Source organism: Amphiura filiformis, chromosome 1 (assembly GCF_039555335.1).
Source record: "Amphiura filiformis chromosome 1, Afil_fr2py, whole genome shotgun sequence".
Lineage (NCBI taxonomy): Eukaryota > Metazoa > Echinodermata > Ophiuroidea > Amphilepidida > Amphiuridae > Amphiura > Amphiura filiformis.
The window spans coordinates 17,078,056-17,104,260 of NC_092628.1; the positions used below are offsets into that span (position 1 = coordinate 17,078,056).

The 26,205-nt window shown below is 36.8% G+C and overlaps 1 protein-coding gene across 1 annotated transcript; it reads right to left on the minus strand.

The window, feature by feature from the left end:
• Positions 1-10,632: 10,632 nt before the first annotated feature.
• On the minus strand, positions 10,633-22,656 carry LOC140156579 (uncharacterized). Its single transcript, XM_072179521.1, has 4 exons — positions 22,639-22,656; positions 14,359-14,509; positions 13,790-13,974; positions 10,633-11,774 (listed from the first exon to the last, which is right to left on the minus strand). Exons 1-4 carry the CDS (start codon positions 22,654-22,656, stop codon positions 11,400-11,402), a joined length of 729 nt encoding a protein of 242 aa, XP_072035622.1. The 3' UTR covers positions 10,633-11,399.
• Between the last annotated feature and the right edge of the window lie 3,549 nt (positions 22,657-26,205).

A 26,205-nucleotide genomic window follows, 5' to 3' on the forward strand; every position in this document is an offset into this window, starting at 1 on the left:
GTCCTCAATTGTATTCTGAGTTACAGTGTAAAATGGGCATGAAGGTCGTATTCATAGGTACCTCAATTGGGTGGTACGTGTACCTCATTTAATGAGATACACGTGGCACCAAATTGAAATACCTATGAATATGACCTTCATGCCCATTTTACACTGTAACTCAGAATACAATTGAGGACATTTACGCTCATTCGTGTTGTTCGGTCACAATGTTTGTATAAGGTACTAATTATAGTATCTCAATTTTTCAAAAATGCCTCCTTTGGCCTCCATGGACCAGATTTTGTCACATACAGTTTCAGTACAGTAGGTCAGGCCTACTGGATTGTTTGAGAATGGAATCAAAGTGCATCTTTTCTGACATTATGAGATATTATGACAAACGAATTGGGACCAATTGTGTTGTGTGAAACAAAATCTACTACCAATTATTACTTCATAATTTGTTATGATTTTCTAAAAAGTTTTAGAATTTTTTCTAAAAAGTTTTAGTCGGAACTTAGACCTTTCGTACCCTTTAGTGCACCTCTTGCATTTTTCGGCAAAGCCTGAAATCAAACAATAATCTGCATCTTTAATGTATTAGTTTAATAAAGGCTTTGCCCTGTTTGCACTTAGTGTAGGTATTCAGGACAATATGTGACACGATCTGCTCCATGGGGGCCAAAGGAGGCATTTTTGCAAATTGAGTTACTATTATATAACTATACTGACTTAATACAAACATTAGGCTATCATATACTAAAACAAAACCATAGGTCTAGCATACTTGGTCCTAAAGTTCTGAACTTATGTGATATCTATTTTCTTATGTATTTTCTTGTTTTTTACTCCATATTTTTGGATATATTTCGATTTCAAATTTGCCGCCTTTGGCCCCCCATGGACCAGATCATGTCACTTTATAATATTAATGTATTGCATTCATATCTCAAATATGGGTCAAGTTGAGTCTAGACTCTACACTGCAAAAACTGTTTAGCCATTGAACACATTCTTGCCTTCAATTTGTAAACATGTTTAGAGACTTTAGACACTTAACACTACCTATCAAACTCCTAAACATCAATGTCCAATGGTTAAACATTAATACATTATCCATCAATACTCTAAACATGTTTAGTATTTAAACACATATTCAAAGTGAAGGCAAGATTGTGTTTAGAAAAGTGTTTAAATGCTAAACACTGTTTTTACGGTGTAACTTAGTTTAACCACTTTGGTTGTGATGCAAATATTTGGAAGAAATTAGATTTTGTATTTCCCTATCCCATGTATCAAGTTTTGCATTTATATACATCAAATTTAGGGACCGTTCACAAACACTTGTAAGGGGGAGGGGCCTGATGCAAAAAGGGGTGGCCCTGAAAATTTTTGACCCTCCTAAAGGGGGGCCCTGAAAAAAATGACCACAAAGTTTCCTGGAAAATTTAAGTTTATATGCTTTTCTATGGGGTTGACCCATAATTTTCATGTCAAAAAGGGGGGGCCTTGAAATTTTTGAGGTCTGTAAAGAGGGGGCCCAAAAAAAATTTTGCGATGAATTTTTTTGCATCAGGCCCCCTTTTAAGTGTTTGTGAACAGTCCCTTATATTAAAACATTTTTCTGCTTTCACTGCATGTTTCACCACCTTTCACTGAGGAAAAATGAATTGGCTCCAAAATTATCTAGTAATGTTACTAAATGTGAGTTCAGAAGAAAGAATTTATGTTCTCTGTACAGTAAAGATAAAATCTTCATAACACTTAGCTTTCTATACCTACTGACTTGTGTTTAAAAAAATTGTAAATAATATTTTCTTATTTACAAAAACCATTGTATTATGTAACAAAATAATTACAGAGATTTACAGTGTTCTATATGTGAAAAACAAGCAATTTGATTTCAACATTGATTTCAATTGCAATTGAGGATTTACATTTATAAAAAAAAAATCAGTAGTCCATGTTTGTTGCACTATCTAAGTAAGGGATGAAATCAAAACTCGACCAGTAGTTGATTGCCCGTTCCAGACTGTTACGTCCGATTGGAGCCGGTTTCTATTGTTCTAAACAATGAAATGCAGTTTAACCGCCTGGCAACTGGCAGTTGCGTTTTGATTTTATCCCTACTGTTGTCTTTGGCGATACTTGGTAAAGACTTGTATAAATTTTTACACATTCAACATGCATGCAGTGGTGTAACCATCCTTTCACTATTGAGGGCAACAAGAGGTCAAACACCTACATAGACATACACCTGTATAACTGAGGTGGGGTTTTTTTTGGGGGGGGGGGGCATCAGGGGGAAAATATTTTGATATTTGTCTCCCCCACCCCAACATTGCTGCATGTATGTAGCACGATTTACCAGTACACTAGATGGCAGAGCAGTAACATGGATCTTGCCCTTTTATTTTGATTTATTTCCATTGTCAGGGACAAGGTCCAAGTTACTCACCAAGTGTACTGGTTTAGCTTTTTATTGCTTTGGGAAAAGCACCCTGGAGTATAAATCCTGGGAGTATAAATCGATGGAGTATAAATCCTGCTTAATTTGAATCTTGACACCAAAATCTTTATACCTCTTACTAACCACACCTCTATCCGCTCACCATACGCTACCCTTTAACCAATCAAGACATGTTGATTTGTGTTAGTATTTGAAGAGCTTATTTCCAAACCGTGTTAACCTGTGCGATATTGCAATGTGGGTGGATGCACAGTAACAATACTGGGTAAGGGCTTTGGTGCCCAGATGAGAACAATAGTCTGCATATTGTTATGCAGCATTGTTATGGTAAATAATGGCTTGTTGATGGTACAACTCATTGTTGCTAATGTCAAACTTATCAAAGTAATTGTGATTGTATCACACATGTAAATGAGAAATATGCGATTGTGGACTTAACATGGTTTGAAAACAAGCTCTTCATTTGTCAAACATCCTTATGTAACAAACAATATGTACTGGTACTTCTGTCAAATGCTTCATAAGACCAAATAGGAGGTAGGCCATCACTATCTAAATGGTCTTGTCTTAAAGATGAATCAAAAGGAACATATATACGCCTCCTTAAGCTTCTCACTTTTGCTGGAGTTCTCATTCTCAAGAACTTCTGGAAATGAGAATGACTCCATCAAAGTTTGGGGATGATTATTACTTAGTGGTGGTGGTGATGCTACTGGAACTTGTGTCTCTGAAGATGAGAATAACTCGGTAATCATGGTTACTGGTGGTGATACAACAAGTTTACGGTGGAAGCATTCCCATCCGGGAAAAGGCTCATCGAACAGAAGTGGGGTCGAGTTGTTCAACATCTGAGTAAAATATTACCATAAAAAAATCAAATTGCTAGTATTTAAAACATTTTATTCATTTGAACTTTTCATAAATTATGGTTCTCTATACACCAATCCGACTAGGCCATTCCTGCGGTGTCCCCGACGTAAAACTGCGGTGTCCCAAGGTCGGGGGTTCCATCAATTACTTGTTAGTTTGCTATACAGAATTGTACACAACAGTAATTTTCAATACACGACCATGAATTGATTGAACAAATTAAATCTCCCGCACTGGTACAATTGTGGTTCTGTCAATAGAGGGCCAAATACAGTAAACGCTTCTCGGATTGGTGTATATCAATCCCTTGTTTATGACTGCCATCCACATTTTGTCTAAAAATAATGTATATCTCTAGCTTATCTGTGTCAGTGAATATTCACATCCTTGTTTCTTACCAATTCAATCTTTGTCAAAAAAAGAAAAAAACTTGCATAATCACAGTGATCCAGTGGTTGACTTACCCCACAACCAATAGATTGAATCCGCCAATCACAAAACGTGTAACCCAATTTCAGATACATTGGGGACATATCTGGTGTCGATCGCAAGAAGCAGTGACTCAGTCCTTTGTTTTTACAGAACTCTTCCGTCTTTCTTATTATTTGTTTCCCAAAACCTTGACCACGAAATTCACTGTCAATATAAACTGAGATTGAAATAAAGGTAAGATATATAAAAGAAAAAACATGTGTTTTGGACTTATTTTTTGCACAGGGGTATTGCCTTTATTTTAATCCAAGAACAATTAACAATAAGACATAAGCCTACAAGAACATTATTGAAACAAGATTTGTTTTTCACCTCTGTGAGTTAAAAATCATGGAACTGTATGGATTTTCAGAAAACCCAAGTGTTTAAAACTTCTATAACCTGGTCTTTGACTAGGTAGACTGCACTAATGTTGAGTTGCATCCCCGAATTTTGTTGTTTGTTTGTTTGTTTATTTATTTATTTATACACATGTATTTGGCATCACTGCATTTACGAGGACATATGGACAAAATTGGAAAAATTACAATTCTCTAGATATTAAATAATGAAAGCCACATTTCTGCACATGCAGATGACTATACATAATTTGATACAAACTGACAGATATTAGCTATACCTTCAGTGGTGTGGCAGTACCAGTACCAGAAAGTTTTATGGCAGAACAGTTTTATGGCAAAATGGTTTTATGGCAAAATGGTTTCATGGCAAAATGGTTTTATGACTATGGTTTTATGGCAAAATGGTTTTATAACAGTTTTATGGCAAACTGGTTTAATGGCAAACTGGTTTAATGGCAAACTGGTTTTATGGCAAAATGGTTTTATGACAAAATGGTTTTATGGCAAAATGGTTTTATGACAAAATGATTTTATAACAAAAATTTTTATGGCAAACTGGTTTTATGACAATGGTTTTATGGCAAAATGGTTTTATAACAGTTTTATGGCAAAATGGTTTAATGGCAAAATGGTTATATGGCAAACTGGTTTTTATGGCAAAATAAATGGCAAGATGGTTTTATGGCAAAATAGATTTATGGCAAAACATTTATTAGGCAAAACATACGATAGTTTCATGGCAGAACACTTTCAATGGTTTCTTATTTAGAGTGCTGCCCCTCGTATCTTGTGCCATCACTACTTACCTCCTTCCATGTACACACTCTGTTCCGGGCTCTGTTCCACATTTTTGACAGGTACAATTCTTACATGACCAACTAGCTGTTCTTCACCATCAGCATTACATCTTAAAAGAACAAGTGAGCAAGGGAAACCTGTACAGCTGGATGGCTTCTCTAAAACCTCTAACCTGCAAGAAAAATTGTAGAGAAAAATAAACTAAATTACAAGATCGACCCACACAAAGATGATAATGCTGATGATGAAGTATGACAATGACTAACAATATTAAATTGAAATGAACTTGTAAAATGATCCAACAATCTGTAGTTGACCCTGAAATTCAGGTTTTTGGCAACTTTTTAACCAGTTTCATCTAATTGACCTCAGATGACCCTACTTGACCTGAAATGACCTATTTGACATGGTCATGCACTCATGATAACTCCATGATGATGATAACTCCAGGTCCCAGTCACAATAAGCTACTATAAAAGTATTAATTTTTAGAGGTCTTGAACATGAAATTTAGAAGTCTTGAACGTGATGACAACAAATCCCGCAATTTGAAGTTGGGTTGATTTTCGAAATAATATATGTCCCGGCCCTGTCCATCCCTATTATGTGCTGTAAAACCCTCTCTTACAAACTCACTTATATGTCCTGCTATTTGGCCCGCTATTTGGTTGTTCCGTTATGATCATTTCAATACAGGGTCGAATAAAATGAGGTTTTTCATGCAACGGAAGCAGATGAAGAGCCATGCTGAATAATATTTCGGGATGGATGATCAGTCCTACTACTTTACTATACGCCTACATTAAAATGTCACCAATGCTGCTGGTACCCCAGGCTGGTACACACTGGTCAGCGTGCTGATAAAGGTCCACATGTATAATATGGTCACCACCACTGTTCTACCTGGGGTCCTGCCCCCGGGTCCTGCCACCAATTAAAAGTAACTTGTCCATAATCTAGTAGGCCTAATATTACTATTTTCTGTATTCATAGGCCTATACATGTAGCAGCTTGCAGTACATGAGGTCTTAATTGAACATGATGACAACGAAAACAGCAAATCAAATTTGCTCTGTTTTCCCAAATATTACAGAGACTCCGAAAGATATTAAATATGGGGGAGGGGGCAATGGTGCCTGGCCAAAGTTATTGGGGGGGCAATGATACTTTTTCATATCCATCAAAATTATTGGGGGCCGAGCTCAGGGGGCACTCCCACTTTGGAGGTGACGGTATGTAGGGCTGTTAAGACACCCCTTTTCAGCGTCGCTGTCACCCAAAGATATTTTTACGAACACATGTTCTGTCACCTGAAGACCCTTAGTTTTCCATTTGATCTGTCACCCAAAGACCCTTATTTTTCAATTTGAACAGCAACTTTCATTTATCACTGATTTTGTTACTTATTTTGAAAAAACACAAGAAATTTGAAGCCATTTAGAACTAGAAATTTGATGTTTGAGGTTTCTGTGGTGCTGTCGGCTCTCACCCAAAGGTACCATTTAAAAAAAAAGGTCATGTTCTCACCCAATAATTTTTACATTTTGCTCTCACCGAATGCCCCTTACTGCAAAAGTGCCAGCCCTACACCTATGTCCATTTCATATTGAAGTGCCCCCCCCGGGTTGGGAGCCACTGTATTATGTCCCCAGAATGTGCTGTGAAACCCCACAAACTCACCTATATGTCTTGCTATTTGGTTGTTCCCTCTTCAGATAAGATGAGGTTTTATGCAATGCCGAATGCAATGGTAGCATTTCAGAAATAGGTGATCCTACTACTTCACTAGGCCTACATTAGAATCTCACCAAATGCATATGCATTGGTCTGTCTGTGCTGGTCCCCATGTAATACAAATGGTTACCACCACTGTCCTGCCCCCAATTAAAAGTAATTTGTCCATCTAGTAATATTAATATTTCTGTATTCATATCAGCTTTCTAGCTCTTTCTACACAAGGTCTTGAACAAGATGACAACAAACAGCAAATCAAGTTGGCTCAGTTTTCCAAATATTATTTGCCCCCCCCCCCCTGCCCATACCCACTAATTTGCTGTAAAACCCTCTCCTAAAAACTCACCTATATGTCTTGCTGTATGGTTGTTCCGTCATGATCATTTCAATACAGGGTTGGATAAAATGAGGTTTTTCATGCAATGGAAGCAGATGAAGAGCCATATCTATATAAATAAAAGGAAGATTGCCCATCTTGTGCGCGAGTCAGTGTTCTCCGAATTGCCTAGACTTTCGGCTTTGATTTAGTGGTATATTGATCGGGTACATATTGCCATTTTTCCATCGGACATTCGTTTTTCCAAAAATTGATGGTAACTAAGAGAATAACATAAAAACTGTCGTGTTGCTATGCAAAATCGATCGCAGTGGCATTGTGGGTAATAAGGACAGTGTGAACCGCGTAATAATATTTCCATTAAAAAACCATACGCAGAGCAACATTGCCCCGTTTTCTGCCAACTGCGAGGTGGCCAAGAAATGATTCAGGCTATCTAGATGCACAACATCGCATAATTTAATAACGATCTTATGAGCTTTTCGTCCCTACGCAGAGCTACGCGCCCCATTTTCCGCCACTGCATCGAGGTTGGCAGCCAAGAAATTAAGGCTATACGACGTGTGAATCAGGTCTTTGCGTCATCACTAAGGTAACGTAGGAAACAGTGGTCTGGTAGTCTAGAGTGGTGATAGTGCCTGCGTGGAGACCCGGGGTGCAGACAGTCAGTGTACAATTTCATTATTTATTCTAGGCCTATATGAATCGTCGAGATTGAGGAATATATACGGGAAATGCATTGCACTTTATTTGGTTGAAAACGGTCAACAAATGGTTAAAACCGGGTTTATTTTCCCGGGCTTTTTTATTGTCAAAACCACAGAGGAGTAAGATAGACAGAGCGCGTACCACCAGTCAAAGTCTCCGCCTCATCCGATAATGAGGGCCGATTGTTCCATGAAATGCGACAGGCGAGACTGCTACGCAATTACCGCGTATTTTCATGGTATATTGCGTAATCGCGAAAGCACGCAACGCTCTATCGCGTATACGCGAAGGCACGCAGCGCTGGCGTGATTGTTAGACACAGCACGATCGAACAATCGGCCCTCATGAATATGCGAGAACTGGTAGCATACGATACACGGGAACTTTGACTGGTGGTACGCGCTCTGTCTATCTTACTCCTCTGTGGTCAAAACTCAGTGGTAGCGCGTACAGTAACTAACTGGCTGCGCGTTGGTGTTAGTGCGTTGGCTTACAAGGGATGTGACTCGCACGCACGGGGCGCATATGCATAGGCCAACTTTCCGTGCCAGAGAAATAGAAAAGAAAAGAAAGTAGGACAAAACTGAAAAGGTAGGCCTATTTGGATGGGTTATGAGTACAGGGTTGTGGATTAGAGTAAATAAATAAATAAACAAATAAATAATTCATGAAAAAAGGAAGCTAAAATAATGAGAACATAATTAAATGCAAACGGGAAATCACACGCTAAGCAGGAAATATGAAAAATGGGAACAAAATAACTATGTAAAAAAAAAAGTCAAAGCTAAAAGGAAGGACAAACGTAAGAAAGGGTAGGTTTATAAAATATCAAATAATAATAAATAAATAAATAAATAACATGGAAACGGAGAATAACAGCATATATTTATTGGAACAAAATAGATATATGTAGAAGAAACTGAAAAGAAAGAAAGAATAAAATGAATAAAAAAAAAAAAAAAGAAGACAAAAAAGATACGGGTTAAACGGAGAATAACAGCATATATTTATTGGAACAAAATAGATATATGTAGAAGAAACTGAAAAGAAAGAAAGAATAAAATGAATAAAAAAGAAAAAAAGAAGACAAAAAAGATACGGGTTATGGTTACAGTAACTAAATGAAACGGGAGCAAAATAAAAAAGGAAAGAAAGAAACTAATCAGGAAACGTAAAAAAAAAGCTAAAATTAGATTAAAATTAATCAGGAAATATAAGAAAAGAGAAGCTAAAATAATGAGAACAGAATTAACATGGAAACGGGAAATCACAAGCTAAGCAGCATATAAAAAAAGAAGCTAAAAGGAAATGCAAGAAAGGACAGATTTAGAAAATAATGGAAATGCGGTTAGGCCTAAATAAATAAATAACATGGAAACGGAAAATCACAAGCTAAATAGCAATGTTTTTTTTAATGGGAACAAACTAGGCCCATGTAGAAGAAACTGAAAAGAAAGAAAGAAGCTGAATGAACTGCCAGAAGGGACAGGTTTAGAACAATAAAATTTACCTTTTCAATGATTCTACCTTTTCAGTAATTCCTCCCATTTAGTGATCGCTCCCATTTACTCATCTAGCGGGGACCAACGGGAGCAAAATAAAGAAGGAAAGAAAGAAACTAATCAGGAAACGTACGAAAAAAAGCTAAAATTAGATTAAAATTAATCAGGAAATATATTAAGAAAAGAGAAGCTAAAATAATGAGAACAGAATTAACATGGAAACGGGAAATCACAAGCTAAGCAGCATATAAAAAAGAAGCTAAAAGGGAAATGCAAGAAAGGACAGATTTAGAAAATAATGGAAATGCGGTTAGGCCTAAATAAATAAATAACATGGAAACGGAAAATCACAAGCTAAATAGCAATGTTTTTTTTAATGGGAACAAACTAGGCCCATGTAGAAGAAACTGAAAAGAAAAAAAGAAGCTGAATGAACTGCCAGAAGGGACAGGTTTAGAACAATAAAATGTACCTTTTCAATGATTCTACCTTTTCAGTAATTCCTCCCGTTTTAGTGATCGCTCCCATTTACTCATCTAGCGGGGACCCGCGCGCAGCGCGGGTATCCCGCTAGTTGATAATATTTCGGAAGGGATGATTAATCATAGTAGGCTAGTACCTAAAACTTGATGTCAACAAATGGCAAATGCTGCTGAAAGCCTGAACTTGAAAGGACTTTGAAAGCAATCTTGAAGGACTTTGTTCAGATCTTTCTACTATCTTGAAAGGACTTTGTTCAGATCATAGATATCTATGTTTAGATCATGCACTTCAGTATTCAAGCCTAAATTTAGGTAGGTGTGACATTAATTGATCGATAATCTCGTCGACAGTCCACTTGGGAAAGCTTTATAGGTAAAAGTGAGCTAAATGAACTAAAAGCAGGAAAATATCTCGGGGGGGGGGGGATATCGAGCATGAAGCACTATGAAGAAGTTTACAGTAATGATTTTCCTCTTTGGAAAATGTTGTTGCCCAAATTTAGCTTTGAAATGAAATTTAGAAACAGAAAAAGTAATAATAAACAAATAAAATTTTAAATAAAAAAAACCAAACCAACAAAAAAAATTGTATAAGGACCGACCCTGATTTTGGCCAATTTTGGGTCAGTCGGTGGAGGGCAAGTAAACAATTTTTTTGGGCCTAATTATTATCACTCCAACATGCTTAATAGTACAGGGAAAATTAAGTATTCTTTTTTTGCTCATAGTGGACATTTCACAATCTGTCGCAATAAAAAACAATTTGTCCCATATAATTATCTAGTAATATTACTCTTTTCTCAGGTATAGAATATCTGTTCATATAGTAGCTTTCTGTACAAATATAAACTTGAGTAAACAATATTTTTGTACTTAAAGGCAAGGTCCATTCAGTGATCCTAGCTAAAGTGTGAAAAATAAAATAAAATTGCATTTAAATTCTTTAAAAGTGAAGGATAAGTCACTAAAATTGTCATTAGTACTTTTGAAATGAAAAATTAGGCAAAAACAAAAAATCAGCAGTATTGACATTCAGTGGTGTAGCCAGTGGGATCAGGGGACCATAGGGATGAAAATGGGGATGACATATAGCGTAAAGTGTTGTCATGTATAAGCGTATGTGGTTAGCCACAAAAACATGAAAAATGACACATACGATATTGGTTGATTCAAAATAAAAAAACAAGTACACTACCATTTTATTTACAGTTGGTTGAACAATTGAACTGCCATTAATGATGATAAAGACCAGGCCCGTAACCGAGGATTTATTTTGGGGGCTGCTTTTGAAAAAGTGGACTTTTTTGTTCAAAATTTGGGACTAGAGATGGCAGATTTTGAAAAAGTGGACTTTTTTTCCCCTAAAATTTGGACCTAAAAAACCCTATTTTTTCGCTCGCTGGCGCAAAATGGGACTTTTTGGAAATTTTGGGATTTGGGGGTAGAGCGTCCGCCCCCCCCCCCCCTTGGTTACGGGCCTGATGAAGAGATGAGCTGAGCAATAAATAGTTAGTTTCACAATGTCTATGTTTACTATAAACACTTAGTAGCCTTACCAGCTTACCATAATTCTAATCTTGACACCAAAATCTCTATACCTACCAAATCTCTACATTACAACACCCCACCTCTACCCTAATTGAGACACAAATTTTGTACTACATTACGGTATTGTACCATTTGTCAAACATCTTTCTGTAACCAACAATATGTACTTGTACTTCTCTCAAATTCTTCAAAAGACCAAATAGGAGGTAGGCCATCACTATCTAAATGTTCTTGTCTTAAAGATGAATCAAAAGGAACATATATCGCCTCCTTATCAAGCTTATCACTTTTGCTGTTGTTTTCATTCTCAAGAACCTCTGAAGATAAGAATGACCCCATCAAAGTTTGGGGATGATTATTATTTAGTGGTGGTGAAACTGGAACTTGTGTCTCTGAATATGAGAATGACTGGGTAACCATGGTTACTGGTGGTGATACAGGTTGCCGGTAGAAGCATTCCCATCCTGGCAAAGGCTCGTCGAAAAGAAGAGGGGTTGAGTTGCCCAACATCTGAGTAAAATATTACCATAAAAAATTCATATTGCTAGTATACTAATAAATTTTAAATGCAAATAACATTCACAAATTGTGGTCCATTCTTTATCCAATCAATGCCTTGTTTACAACTGCCATCTACATGAATTTAAATAATATACAGCCTGTCTCAAAAAAAATTGTGCAAGTGAAAAGCGCCCTCTCTGGCAATTAGAAAATACCGTTGTGACATGCTTACATTAACGGCAAGGGCGTAGTCTTAGCTCGCAAATACCGTTTGCTCTGTTCAATTTGCTTTTTTTAATCTCGAGATATGTTTAGTTAAAGACGAAAGGGTAAAATCACAATTGTTCCACTTTTACTAGGGAAGAGGGCTTTACATGTAACAGTGATAGCATCAAGTTTATCAAGAGTTCCTTCGTGAAATCAAAAGAATGCATCAATTACATAATACAACATTTTTTGACTGTTTTTACTGTTTTATCATGATGCAGGAATGATGATTCACTTTTTCCACTTAAAAGAAATTAAAAGATAAATAAATATTTCACATTCTGCTGTAAAAATTAAATACATGTGCATGTCAATGATTTTATCATGGTAAATACTGTTCTCTTAGTCACTTAAGACATGTTATAGGTTGAACACGTATGAGAGATATTAGACAAAACAGTGCATGCGTGCTGATGTTGATGCGTCTAATGCATGCGCCCTGAAAGGGGGAGTGCATTAGACGCATCAACATCAGCTATCATTGATTATACATGTACAGCTCTCTTTCCTAGTAAAAGTGGCACAATTGTGATTTTACCCTTTCCTTGTTAAATAAACATATCTCGAAATTGGAACTAGCAAATTGAACAGAACAAACAGCATTTGAGACCTAAGACTACACCCGTGACGTTGATTTAAGCATTATGCCACAACAGTATCTTCTAATTGCAATAGAGGGCGCTTTTCACTTGCACAATTTTTTTTGAGACAGGCTTATATAATTATGTCAGTGAAGATTCATATCCTTGCATTTCTTACAATGCCTTTTACAAAAGCATATAGCAATCTTGAAATTGTATACTAATTTTTTTTTTTTTTTTGTTTACTGCGTAAGTTTTCACTGGTTTGAAAAACTATGGAAGGTTTTGAATAAGTTACGGTGGAACTACACCCCTGATAAATTTTGTGAATAATTTTGCATTTTCTCACAAAATAACTACATACTGGTAACAAAAATTATGTATTTTATAGTGGCAAGGAATCTAATTACTTCACTAAAATTTCAGTGATTCAAGACAAGTGATTCATATATGTTAAGAAATGAGGTAGATTCTAGCAGTAACTCTTTTCTTATCATAAATGACGTACCGATTGTCTTGAGTCACTGAAATTCCAGTGTAATAACTGGATTCCTTGCCCCTATAATATACATAACTTTTGTTACTATTGTGTTATTATTTTTTTGAGAAAAATGCAAAAATAGTCACAAATTTATCAAGGGGTGTAGTACTACCTTAATAGATATCATATGCCTGACTGATTACCACCTTAAAGGAGTATTTCGTGATCCTAGCATCCTCTTTTTATGACATTTTTCAGTACATATCCACGAAAAAAGCATATTCCCAAAATTTCAGTTGATTCCGATTTTGCGTTTGCGAGTTATGCATGATTATGTGTATTACACTGCTCCATAGACAATACGTTGTAATTTCGTTCTGGTGCACCAGAACGAAATTCAAATTTCGCGATATCTTTGCTAAACGAATTAATCTGCAAGAAATATTTTGTACATAAACATTATGTAGCCAGAGTATTCCAGTGATATAAAAATCTCAACTTTTTTTGAGAAAAGTGGGGGATGAGGCTGTGGATCACGAAATGCCCCTTTAAGTCATGTATGCCATAATATTCACCTTCCAAACACCCGACATAGATAAGTGTGGGTATTGTTGGCACATGATAAATTGTGCAACATGCGGGGCAACATGGCTGAACTGAAAGCCTTATGAAATCTGGGCAGGTTGACTACTTACCCCAGAGCCAATAGTTTGAATCCTCCAATCACAATAATGGTATCCAAACTTCACATACATTTTGGAGATGTCTGGTGTTGTTCCCAAGAAGCAGTGACACATTCCTTTCTTTTTACAGAACTCTTCCATCTGTTTCATTAGTTCTCTCCCATTACCTTGGCCACGTAATTCCCTGGCAATATAAACTGATTTTGAAATATTGGTGGTCAGGTAATCATGAAACTGTGATATTTTTTAGAAATCTGATGTTTTAACTGCATTTATTTTCAAAAAAACCTTTTACAATATTTTTGAACAAGAAGGGGGAAAGAGTAACCAGGCTAATTTTATGTAGACTAAAATGTGGACATTTTCCCATTTCTTATTTTGAGCAGGGGGAGTCACTCAAAAATGTCCCATGCCAGGCCCGTACGCAGGATTTCATTTGGGGGGGGTGCTGATTTTGAAAAAGTGGACTTTTTTCAAAAGGGGGGGCGATTTTGTGAAAAGTGGACCAAAATTTGGACCTTTTTTGTCCAAAAAAGCACCCATGCTGCATGCACCCCACCCCTGGTGCCTCCACATCTTACCATCTTCAATGTACACACTTTGTTCCACATTTGTGACAGGTACAATTCTTACATGACCAACTAGATGTTCTTCACCATCAGCATTACGTCTTAAAAGAACAAGTGAGCAAGGAAACCTGTGCAGCTGGGTGGCTTCTCTAAAACCTCTAACCTGCAAGAAGAATAGTATAACATTACAATGAATTATTGCTTTCAACATTTGCTGAGGAGAACACCCTCAACATTTTTTTAAATTCTGGTTTTTACACGATTGTAATGTACTTCAGTCAATAAAGATACTCTGCAAAAATCAAGACTTTAATATAGGTGCTGTAGTTTTGTCAAAATCCGAGATTTTGAATAAAACGATGGAACTGGCCTTTTATTATTACGATGGAAATATTAGTCGAACACGTATGCACAGTACGTATACACGGCGTGCGGTGCAGGATACACATATACACACACCCCGAGGATCGTACCGTATTACAACCGCGGGAGTAACATGCATGGGCGCTACTATGCCCACTGTCAATACAAACTTTTTCCTGTTAGTATTCCTTTTTGGACTTTAACTTTTTAACATGTTCTAGCAGCCCTATATAAAACCGTGACACTCAAAAGGCCATATCTCTGGAATGAAACGTCCGATTAAGATTATTTAAACGCCAAAATGTTTCTTTCATCAATTCCCAGCCAATAAGTTAGGTCTGAATCAATTTAAAAGTACTTCAATTTTTAGTGGACATGCCTACTACTAGTAAATTCCAATTTTCTATGCTTTACCTCACTTGTTCGGCTCAAAATTAAAAGGAACATATCTGACAGTAAAAGCTAACATTTTATGGAAAATAAATACTAATCTATTTTTACAGAAATGTTTTGGTCTTCAGTGTTTTAAAATACAACAATGTAGAACATGTGTAATTAGTATGCCGTGTTGTTTGCATACAGTTTGCCGCCCAATTGTGCCACCATATTGCAACTTTGGCAATAACCGCTATTGAGGCCTCGTTAATTGATCTTATCACTATGGACCACAAGAGTCTCATCCCAATGGCATAGTCCAATAACCTCAATTACATAATCATAGTGCAAAATTTGACCTCAAGTTGCAGAGTATAGAGTTTTGTACCCAAATCTTCAAAGGATGAATGTACAAATGTATTAGGGTTTAAGAACTGTTCCCATGATAGATGAGCATGTTGTGGATCCTAGTGTATGGTCAAATGTCACCGTCTATCGGGTTCTAAGACACACGGTGAACTTTGGGTACAAACAGTAGCGTAGCCAGCGGGGGGCAGGGGGGGGGGGGAGAGTGCCCCCCCCCTGACAAAAAAATGAAAGAAAAAAGTGCCCCTCTGACAAAAAATAAAAGGGAAAATCAGGGGGCAAAGGAAAAGAAAAGGGGCAAGGAGCCCTTTTCTACCGAAATTCAGCCCGAAAATACACAATTTTTCCGCGCTACGCGCGCATATTGCAAAGATTAAGCCCTTTCCATCCTGATAATGGGCAAAAATAGTGTAAAATACCAATTTTTTGCGCGCTACGCGCGCACATCGTCCCAATAAAGCCTTTTGTCTCTATGATGAACTGTAATTTTTTTCCGTCTGTGCCCCAAAAATTTTATTTTGCCCCCCCGACCAAAAAAGCTGGCTACGCCCCTGGGTACAAAACTCATACTCTGCAAATTAGGTCAAATTTTGTACTATGATTGTTTATTTGAGGTTTTTGGACTATGCCATTGAGATTAGGCTATTGTAGTCCATAGTGTTGGTCACCGTCTATCGGGTTCTAAGAGGCGGTAAACTGGTTAAGGCGATTTAATACCCTGATTTTCATCAGTACCCATCTTCTTTTTTTTGTTGCAAATTTATAAAGTATATAAATATGTTCATCATTTCATGTCCTGAACTTATAAAATATCTCTACATTCAAAGTGGTTTTAAACCATTTTAGAAAATCATTTTAGCCCTATATATTTTTTTGTTTACTGTATCCTGGTAACTGAGATGTGTGTTTCATAACAAACCATAATTTATTCTATTGAACATGTCCAAGTAGAATACATGAATAGAATACATTAAATCCTTTGTTATACTATCTATAGAAATATACTCACTGATTATAACACTGAATAAATTAAATAGGCCTAAATAATCTCTTCCACATAGACAATTTAATACTACACCATGTATGTATCTTCTATAATACGGTATGTTGTTAGGAAAAGAGATTAAAAAAGGCTATAAGGTCATCAAAGGTCAGGTTATAGGTCAATTGGTTCAGGTCAAATTCAGGCATCAATTTTGAATACATGTGATAGTCTGTGATATCATACATGTCATAATGAGGCATCAATTTTGATATTTTGTCTGTTACTGGATATATAATGGAAATGTGTGAGGGGGATATACTAAAATACCTTGGGATGTAAATGGTGAGTACAATTTAGATTGCCTAGTTGAGTTGGATTGGGCAAATAAATATAAAATAGTTACCAAAATCACAAAAATGAAGCTTACGGAAAACTACCTAATATGGTGGTATAGGTGACAAAAAATACAATCTTTTTCAACATTGCTGTAGTGTGGTTGTGGTAACCTGTTACCTATGGCTTAGTTAAGTTTCAGTGACATAGTGTTGCAAGTTCAAAATACAAAATATAGCTCGACATTGAAAATGGAAGCATTTTAACCGGTTCGTTTTTGATAGTTGTGGAGCACCAAGTTCATGAAGTCATAAAAGAAATCAGGGACCACTTATTCCCATTTTACATATCAACATTATTTCCCTAATGTGTTAGCAACACATATCCAAAATTTTAACGAAATCCGTTGATAGTAAGCTTTCCAGAATGAAGTGAATTTAAATCATCAGTGATGTACCTCCTTTTGGCTTCTATCTTCAAAAGCATGTAAGCTACATTGATACCGATGCCACCAATAAAACGAGAAGATTTGCCCTTCATTTTGCATACCACTTTGTCTAATTTTTTTTTTTATTTTTTTTCACAAAATGCAAAAAAAATGCAAAAAAAATATCAATGGGTGTAGTAGCCCCTTAAGCCATACAAAAGTCAAAGGTCTGGATTTATTAGGTGTTTTTATAAGTCCATTAATTTTGCATTTTAAACAAAGAATATACGCTCAACATTTTATCCCGTGCATATCAGAAAACAATAGTAAAATAAAATCCAAGCATATTGTGGTTTTATTTCTGAGCTGGGCATAATTTTAGCAAAACAATTGCGGAGTAAATCTAGCAAGAGTGAAATTAGAAGCTTTTCACAAAGTCATGCCTATATGGTGCCCCATCCGTAGAGGGCGCCCCAAAAAGGCAATAAAAAATAGTCCTGGCTGCCGGATGCCAGTCTCAATACCAAGATAAGATGTTCTAAAAAGTCCTTGTCATGTGGGGTATGAGACATTAGTAATTATTTCCTAGCCTCTTAACCACAGGGTTGATTGGCTACAATAGCTATTCAAGACGCAGTGTATAAACTGTGCATATGAGAAATGTGTTCAAGTGGGGGGGGGGGTGTTTACTCCGTGAACAAAAAAATCAACCCAGGCACACAAATAACCCATATCCACACAAACCTACCTATTTGCTTTTCCATTTGGTTGTTCCCTCATGATCATTTCAATACAGGGTTGGATAAGATGAAGTTTTTCATGCAATGGAAGCAGATGAAGAGCCATGCTGATAATATTTCGGAATGGATGACCAATAGCCTATAGGCCCTAGTATAGACCTTCATTTAAATGTCACCAAATGATGATAGAATAAGCATCATGGTAAGACGTGCTGATTAGTCCTTCAAGAATGACTATCGGCTTAGGTTAAAATCTATTAGGCCAAGTAAAAAATAAAACATGTTTCACGTCCAGGTTTTCAAAAAGAAGGAGGAGGAGGGGCCTTTTTATTTTCTATTTTTTATCGCAAAATTGGTGTAAATACCCATACTTAGAGCTGTTTTATCGTATACAAATTGGGCTATTCCAGAAAATAGGTGCACACCCCCTATAGAGGAGTAAATTTTCAATCAAAGAAATGTCCGGATTTTCAAGTCTGCTTTCTGAAAACGACTGGATTTCCAGTTGCCAATGTTACTGGAAAAAGCTTGGAAATCCAATCAAATGAAGGAAAAATCAAGGAAATGTTGAAAATGAGCTCTCAAATTGAGGATTTCTGATTTTAAACTATTTTTCTGCCGGATTTTTTTGCCTTTGGGCACTTTAAAAGTCTGGATTTCCAACAATCACGACTGGACAAAAGTCCGGATATCCGAACTCCTCTATAGGGGGTGTGCGCGTCTATTTTCTGGAATAGCCCAATAATGCCTGGAAAAGAAGGAGGCCCTTTTTTATTTGTTGTTCTGAGAGTTACACCCTCCAAAGATCACAAAACCTTCCTAAAATGTTTCTTGTATCATAAGGGAAGGGGTACCGGTATGAACGTTTGGACAGTATTTATTGTGGGACATTAGAGCACATCAGACATATCGAATTGCATTCTGAATACGAAGAATGTCATTCTGATATCAAATAATTTTGATTTTTGAAATTCGCAATGTAATACACATTTTATGGCAAATCATTAAAAATTGATATTTTTGATATTTAACAGTACTTGAAGTAAACTTTATAAATCTGATGATTTATACTTAACGTGTATGTAGGTGGGATGAAAAGCCGACGATCAATTGAAAATTTTGACCATATCTTCAATATGAAAGGTCAAAATTTTCAATTGGTCGTCGGCTTTTCCTCCCAGCTACATACACTTTAAGAATATATCATTAGATTTATAAAATTTACTTCGAGGACTGTTATATATCAAAATTTGAAAAATATCAAATTTTTATAATTTGTCATAAAATTTGTATTACATCGTGATTTTCAAAAAATCAAAATTATTTGATATCAGAAAGACATGCTTCGTATTCAGAATGCAATTCGATACGTCTGAGGTGCTCTCATGTTCCATAAAAAATACTGTCGAAACGCTCAAAACGCTCATTCCATCAGATCCCTTGACAAGGCTATAGAAAGCATTCCAACTTCCTAGACTTATTTTTTGAAAAGTTATAACTGAATTTCAAAAAATAAAAATATATTTGAGGAAACCTCAAAAAAGGAAGCGGGAGGGGACGTGAAACATGTTTATTATTTTATTTTGCCTTAATAGCGAGGCGAAGGCCTACGCTTGAGTTCATTCATAGACCCTAAATGGTTCATTCTTTTCTGCATGGCTGTTTCTATTATTAACTTAGGCCTACGCCCCTCTGGAATCATTCGAATCAAGCCTTGAAAAATCCACTGTGTAACCTTAAAACAGTGAAAAGTCGTTATTTGGACGAATACGAAAGTGTCATGTTTAGTATGACTGATCATGCTGATGCTCCATAGGAAAATCACAGCGCGTCCACATAATGCAATTATGAATAAGTTCGAGTTCGAGTTTCGAGTTCGAGTTTCGAGTTCGAGTTGCAACTTCATCAACATTGGATCATAATATTATCATTATCATCATTCTCATTACAAGAAACTAACGTTCTTTTCAAAGCCTTATTGTTTCATAATAATGTTAAGGGGGTACTACACCCCTCGATAAATTTTGTCTATTTTTGCATTTTTCTCAAAAACTAATAACACAGTGGTAACAAAAGTTACGTATATTGTAGGGGCAAGGAATCCAGTTACTACACTGGAGTTTTAGTGACCCAAGACAAGTGGTTTGTTATTTATGATAAGAAAAGAGGTACCGCTAGAATGTACCTCATTTTCTATCATATAAACTGAACCGCTTGTCTTTAGCCACTGAAATTTCAGTGTAGTAATCGGATTCCTTGCCCCAATAATATACATAACTTTTGTTATCAGTGTGTTATTATTTTTTGAGAAAAATGCAAAAATAGTCATGAATTTACCACAGGGTGTAGTACCCCCTTAATGTTTCATAATAATGGTTTTATAAAAAGTACCGGTAGGCCTACGTCTTATGATAGCTTGATTGTTATAATACAATTTTATTTGCATTTCAATTTGCCCAGCCCCCCGTTCTTCCTTTATTCCTTCTTTTCTCTTTCTTTCTTTCCTTCGGCCTCGCTTCTCGGCCTTCGGCCTCGTTTCGCCGAACATGCTCGGCTTCGCCGAGCCCCCCCATAGCCGAGGTCTTTCTCGGAGGACTAGTGCTGATAGGTCCTGTGCATGCATTATTGAACTTTCTGCAACCTAGAAAGGACTTTGTTCAGATCATTGATAATTTACTATGTTCAAATCGATGAGTATATTTTCGATCAATTTAGATAGATAGCCCACTCAGAGCCTCAGGAAAATTATAAAGCATAGCTATTCCCAAAAAGAAAATGATTCAAACAGTGGAAGTTCAAAGGAAAAGATAAAATAATAAAAGTTTGTCGTCGTCCACGAGGCTTTATGCATGTATAAAGCACAACATAATGACCATACAGACATGTTGGCACCCTTGATTTTGACTGTTCACAACTCCAAAAGACCCCCAAACATACCCACCCGGGCATATCCACAAAAATTTATGGTCCCCCGCCCCCCTCCCCGGGCATTGCCGCGCATAGGCATTAAACATCAGGTGAAATTTCAAGTGTAAAATTCGCACTATTATTATGCAGCGGGCAAATATAGATCTACCAGAAGTTTTGTCCTTCTGATGATGGGTGATTTTAACGCCAGTTGTAGGGGAGAGCGGGGAGTGTTCGCCCTATTTTTTTCTGACCAGCCTAGCGATGTCAATTTTAAGGTTAGGAATGACCTGATTAGCCCATGTGAAAGCCCTATGTCTTAGCTATATATGACCACAATCTCAAAACTATAGGCCTTACAATAGCAACAGAATAGGGCAAACAAAAAAGTTTTGCAAAGTGGCGAACTTGCCCCATATTGGGGCAGGTTCGCCCATATGGTGGGGTTAGTTCACCCTAATCACAAAAAAGGTTTAAACATTGCGTAACAATAACATATTCAATGCAAACATTTAGCAAGAGTATACAGGGCATTCATTCTCTTCCGGGGAATCACTAAATTTGTTGCAGGGGTCGGGTCAAGGCAAAATGTAGGGGTCCAAAGTGAGCTTAAACGTATAATGTTTACAACTTCGGGGGATTATGGATTAGGACATAAACGGTGGTATGTGTAATACTGATACCACATAACTTTAAAAAATATGCTTTTCAGTAGATTTACCTTGTTTAATGGTATAATTATCAATATTTTGCATAATAGGCTGATGGGGCAGGTCCGCCCTCCAGTTTGGGGCAAGTCCGCCCGGGGAAAATATAGGGCGAACACGCCCCATCCTCAAAAGGGCGAACGTGCCCCTTGTGCACATTTTTGTATTTTCTTCAGGGTATGCAAAAAACAAATCGAATAAGGAGTTTATAACTACATTAAATCTTTAACAAATCCCATATGTTCCAAATACAGATTTCCATTAAAACCAACTGTATTTATGTATCAATGATAAAACAACATTATTAATGCAAGAAAAAATTACGTTTTGGTGTAATTTTTTTTTTTTGGCGGCAGTTCGATGAACACGTCCCTATATGTCGCGTAGCTATCATGACCTATGTCAAGTTGCCATCACCAAATTCCTCGATAGCCGTAGTGCTGAGAAACAAGGGGTGGGCGAACCTGCCCCTAGGGCGAACACTCCCCGCTCTCCCCTACTATACAGACCTGATATAAAATTGGATCGATCACTTCCATGGATCGATTGAGCAGCTATTTGGACCAGACGTAAATATTTTAAAACCATGGAATAAATATACCTCCATGTTAAATCTAACTATTTTTTTGGATAATAGCAAGGGGGTGACACTAGATTCACGGTTGTTCTATTATCAACGCAAACCTATGACATATCCCGCTGGCTTGCTACTTAGAAAATGAGGCCAGTTATCGATCGGTTATGAATAATTAATTTCGATCCCTTGATCATGTTAATTAGGGTTGGCAAATAACGACGCCGTTAGTTTTGCGAACTCTGCCTGTTGAATGCGAGTAGCAAGCTTAAAGAGCGCCAGCTAGCAGAGCTGAGAGCAATCCGGTGATGGCGTACTAGTATTTCCCATCAGGCACCAATGATTTGTTTTTACAGAAAGTCTACTAATTTGATAATGGAATAACCTTTCGCAATAGTAATGTCGAAATTAGAAATTGGTGTCAATAATACGACGGTAGTGTATCACTTGAATTTGATACGATATCCAGCCAGCGATTTAGCGATAAAAAACCTTTGACCACTGACCTGACCTACCGTCACGTGAAGCGCCATATTCGTTTGTTTTTATTTCCTCGTGTGATAATAAATATCATTCAAACTATAGTTGTCGGCCGTACTGGCCTAAGAAGTTTATTTTTAAAAACAAGTAAATAATCATTACTCACCGTTCTATGATTTGATCTTGTGGATTTCTAAACAAGTAATAAATTGAAACGCCGCTACCGGATTGCTCTCAGGTAGTAAAGCGGGCGCACTTTCAAGCCTTGCTGTTCACTACCGGTAGTGATGTCACTGATGTGCAGAGTTTCTGGAATACCACTTGTATCGTGCATTTATATTTTAAATGCAGCTTGCTGTATTTAATATGTGTAGGCCTATTACAAGAGTTTAGGCCCATCGAAAAAAAAGCAATTGAATAATTTTGGAGATTATCAGGGGCTGTGCAATAGTTTTGAGTCCTGGGGAGGGTAAAATGGGGGGGGTGCGATTTAAAAGGCTTTATAAAAGGCTTAGGATAACCGGGGGGTACTTGGATTATTTTTCGCCGGGGATGTGCGGCCCGAGCTTCCGAACCCATAACCATTTCTAAGGGTCACGATTTTACCGAAAATAGGTACCCATATCTAAGGATTGTCAGGAAAGTAAGGACTCATATCTAAGGATTTGAGCTTGAAAATAGTAAAAGCAACATGTGTTTTCCCGCATGTTTTTCCTTTTCACACATAGCACGGAAAAAGGGAGACCCATGTCTAAGGATTTTTTCTTCAGTAGACCCATGTTTTAGGATTTTTCGTGGGAAACCTTGTAAATGTCCGGAAACGCTTATGATATGGAAATTTTATTTTGAACAAAAATTCTTTAATCACTATTGATGATTTCGCCTACCATGGTCAATAATGAGTAAAATATCGGTTTAGTGGTTTTTTTTAAGTTTTCTTATTGTAGGCCTACATCTACAAATCTGATGTATTTTGGAATCCCAATAATTTGAATGTCCAACAGGGGGTCACAATATTTTTGGCAGGCTGAGAGGGGAAGCTATTTATTTATTTATTTATTTATTTATTTATTTATTTATTTATTTATTTATTTATTTATTTATTTATTTATTTATTTATTTATTTATTTATTTATTTATTTATTTATTTATTTATTTATTTATTTATTTATTTATTTATTTATTTTAATTATTAAGGCTTGTTCAAGTAACTCGTCTCTACGCACTCACTTGCACCGGCTCAACAAATCAATCAATCAGTTAATCAATCAATCAATCAATCAATTCACAAACAATGAATATGAATAAATTATATGATATTCAATTTCGATCAACAGACGTATCACAACCATCAAACAATGAATAAATGAACTGATCGATCAAGAGCCCTCTTTGAGTGTGAGTGAGTGATTAAACAAAATAAATACATAATTATTTACATTAAAAAAAATAAACAAATAAATAAATAAATAAATAAATAAATAAATAAATAAATAAAAAAATAAAAAATTTGAACAAATGGTATCGTAGCATTGCATTCACAAAAATAAACATTGCTGACAGGAGGACTCGAACCAACAATCTTGGCATCATCAGTCTGATGCTCTACCACTGACCTACGACGGCGAGTAGTGGTGAGGATCTAGTTTTTAGCCTATACAGTGTTCGTCTGTGATAATGCCGCCTCGTGAAATAAATATAAAATAGACAAGTTATTTTGATATCAATCTTTTTTTTTTCAATAGAGCCGTAACATTTTGTTTAAAGATCTCAATTTTTATTTTCTTTAGAGCAGGGAAAAACATTTCCCCTTTTCTACAATTTCAGCCCAAAATAAGAATCTACTTCTTTTATTACTGATTTAATGTTACACGTCTCACAACAGATATTTAGCTGGCATAGAATAGTGGTCTTGCACTGTGCTTTTTAACCGGGAGGTACCGAGATCGATTCCCACCTCTGCCTACAATTTTTTTTCAAGCCTGGGAAATAATAAGTTTATTTGGCTTCACAACGCTAAATTATTCATGACTTGCCCGATCTGGTGGTGTAAAGTGCTCTCCATAACATATGAATATTAAGCAATAACACAGTGGCTAATTTAAATAAGAATGCGGCACATGCAAATGAGGGATTGCCCTCTCCAGGAATTGCTTCATGATAATAGTTACACACTTGGACTCATATTACAGATGATCTAGTGTCAAAATATAGGCCTAAAATGATAGTAATATTAATGGTCAAAAGACCTAAACCCGCCGGGTCTCAAACCCTCAAGCCCCGCCTCAAGTACCGTATGAGTCAAGTTTAGAAAGTTTGTGGGGGTTGAAAAAGTTACAAGCATATAACATCACCGTGTTTATCACCATCAGTCGTGATCAATGTTTTTGTTCTTTTGGGGGTGTGTACTGACTTCAGGGGTGTGTCACGAATACTAGTATGCTATTGGTCAATCGGATATAACCACATTTCACGCGATGTAAATAATTAATTCCGTTTACAAAGGACGTTGACATGTAAAACAAACTGGCAACCCAATAATTGGCACCTTTATAGTATAGTACGCCAAGTGTGCAATAAATATTAAAACTTTTTATGTACCGGTACCGTGTATGTAAAATCCACACATTGGCATAATCTTCATTGATAGGCCTACTTGCCTATAGATGGTCACAGCAGTGGCGTAGCGTCATTAGGGGCACGGGGGGTACGTGCCACCAATCGATTGCAAAATTTAGAAAATCCCACAGGAAAATTGGCAAGTGCCCCCCCCCCCATCAGACCCGGTGCCCCCAAATTATGGTTGGTGCCCCCTAATCGGATGACCCACGCTACGCCACTGGATCACAGTTTGTAGTCTGAAGCAACAACTAGTTTTTGCTTTTAATTTGAGGTGCGGCGGACTGTAAATTATGATTGGTCAGTCAGCCTGGTTACGGTACTTCTTTATGGGGATTTGTCGGTTGGGCATTACATTACACCATGCAAAATAATGCACCATTTGATTTTATAGCTATAGAGCAAAGGTTGAAAGTCCTGGTATAGAGCGACCAGAGTAGGCCTATTTGATGAAAATTGGTCAGATTGTTTGTTTGTTTACCCAGGTTGGTCCGTGAGGAACACATGCTAATCCATGGAAAACCATGGACCGTTCCAAGCTCATACAAATGCACAAGCATGGATAGCCAGTGTAGGCTAATATATGCATGCTGGCCTAGATAGCTTTTATAAACAAAGCAAGAAATGGAAGAAAATAGCTAGGAAAAAGAGAAAAGAGAGAAGGCCACTCCCAAACACAATTGTACAATTTTACTCGTCAGAAACTGAGAGACCCTGAGAGAGTGGCCGCACCACATGATGGGCCCTCCTTTTATTCGGGCTCGGGGCCCTAGGATATAAGAAACGACCCCCTCCCGTATCGCGTAACATGAATGGTTTTTTTACCATATATCAACCTGGGCCTGGCCTCAAAATATTTTTTTTAATTTTCAAGGGGCCACTTTTTAAAAAAAATCACCATGTAGGCCTACTTAAACTTTCATGGGCTACTGTGAAGTTTCCTTTTTTCTATTAAAAATTACCTTCGTAGGGGGGCCTATTAA

Excerpts from the sequence above, each read along its gene's own strand:
- LOC140156579 (XM_072179521.1), bottom strand. Across the intron at positions 13,975-14,358 it reads AAGTGTGTACATTGAAGATG|TTTATATTGCCAGGGAATTA; the intron begins GTAAGATGTGGA and ends TTTCAAAATCAG. Across the intron at positions 11,775-13,789 it reads TTCAAACTATTGGCTCTGGG|ATGTTGGGCAACTCAACCCC; the intron begins GTAAGTAGTCAA and ends TATTTTACTCAG.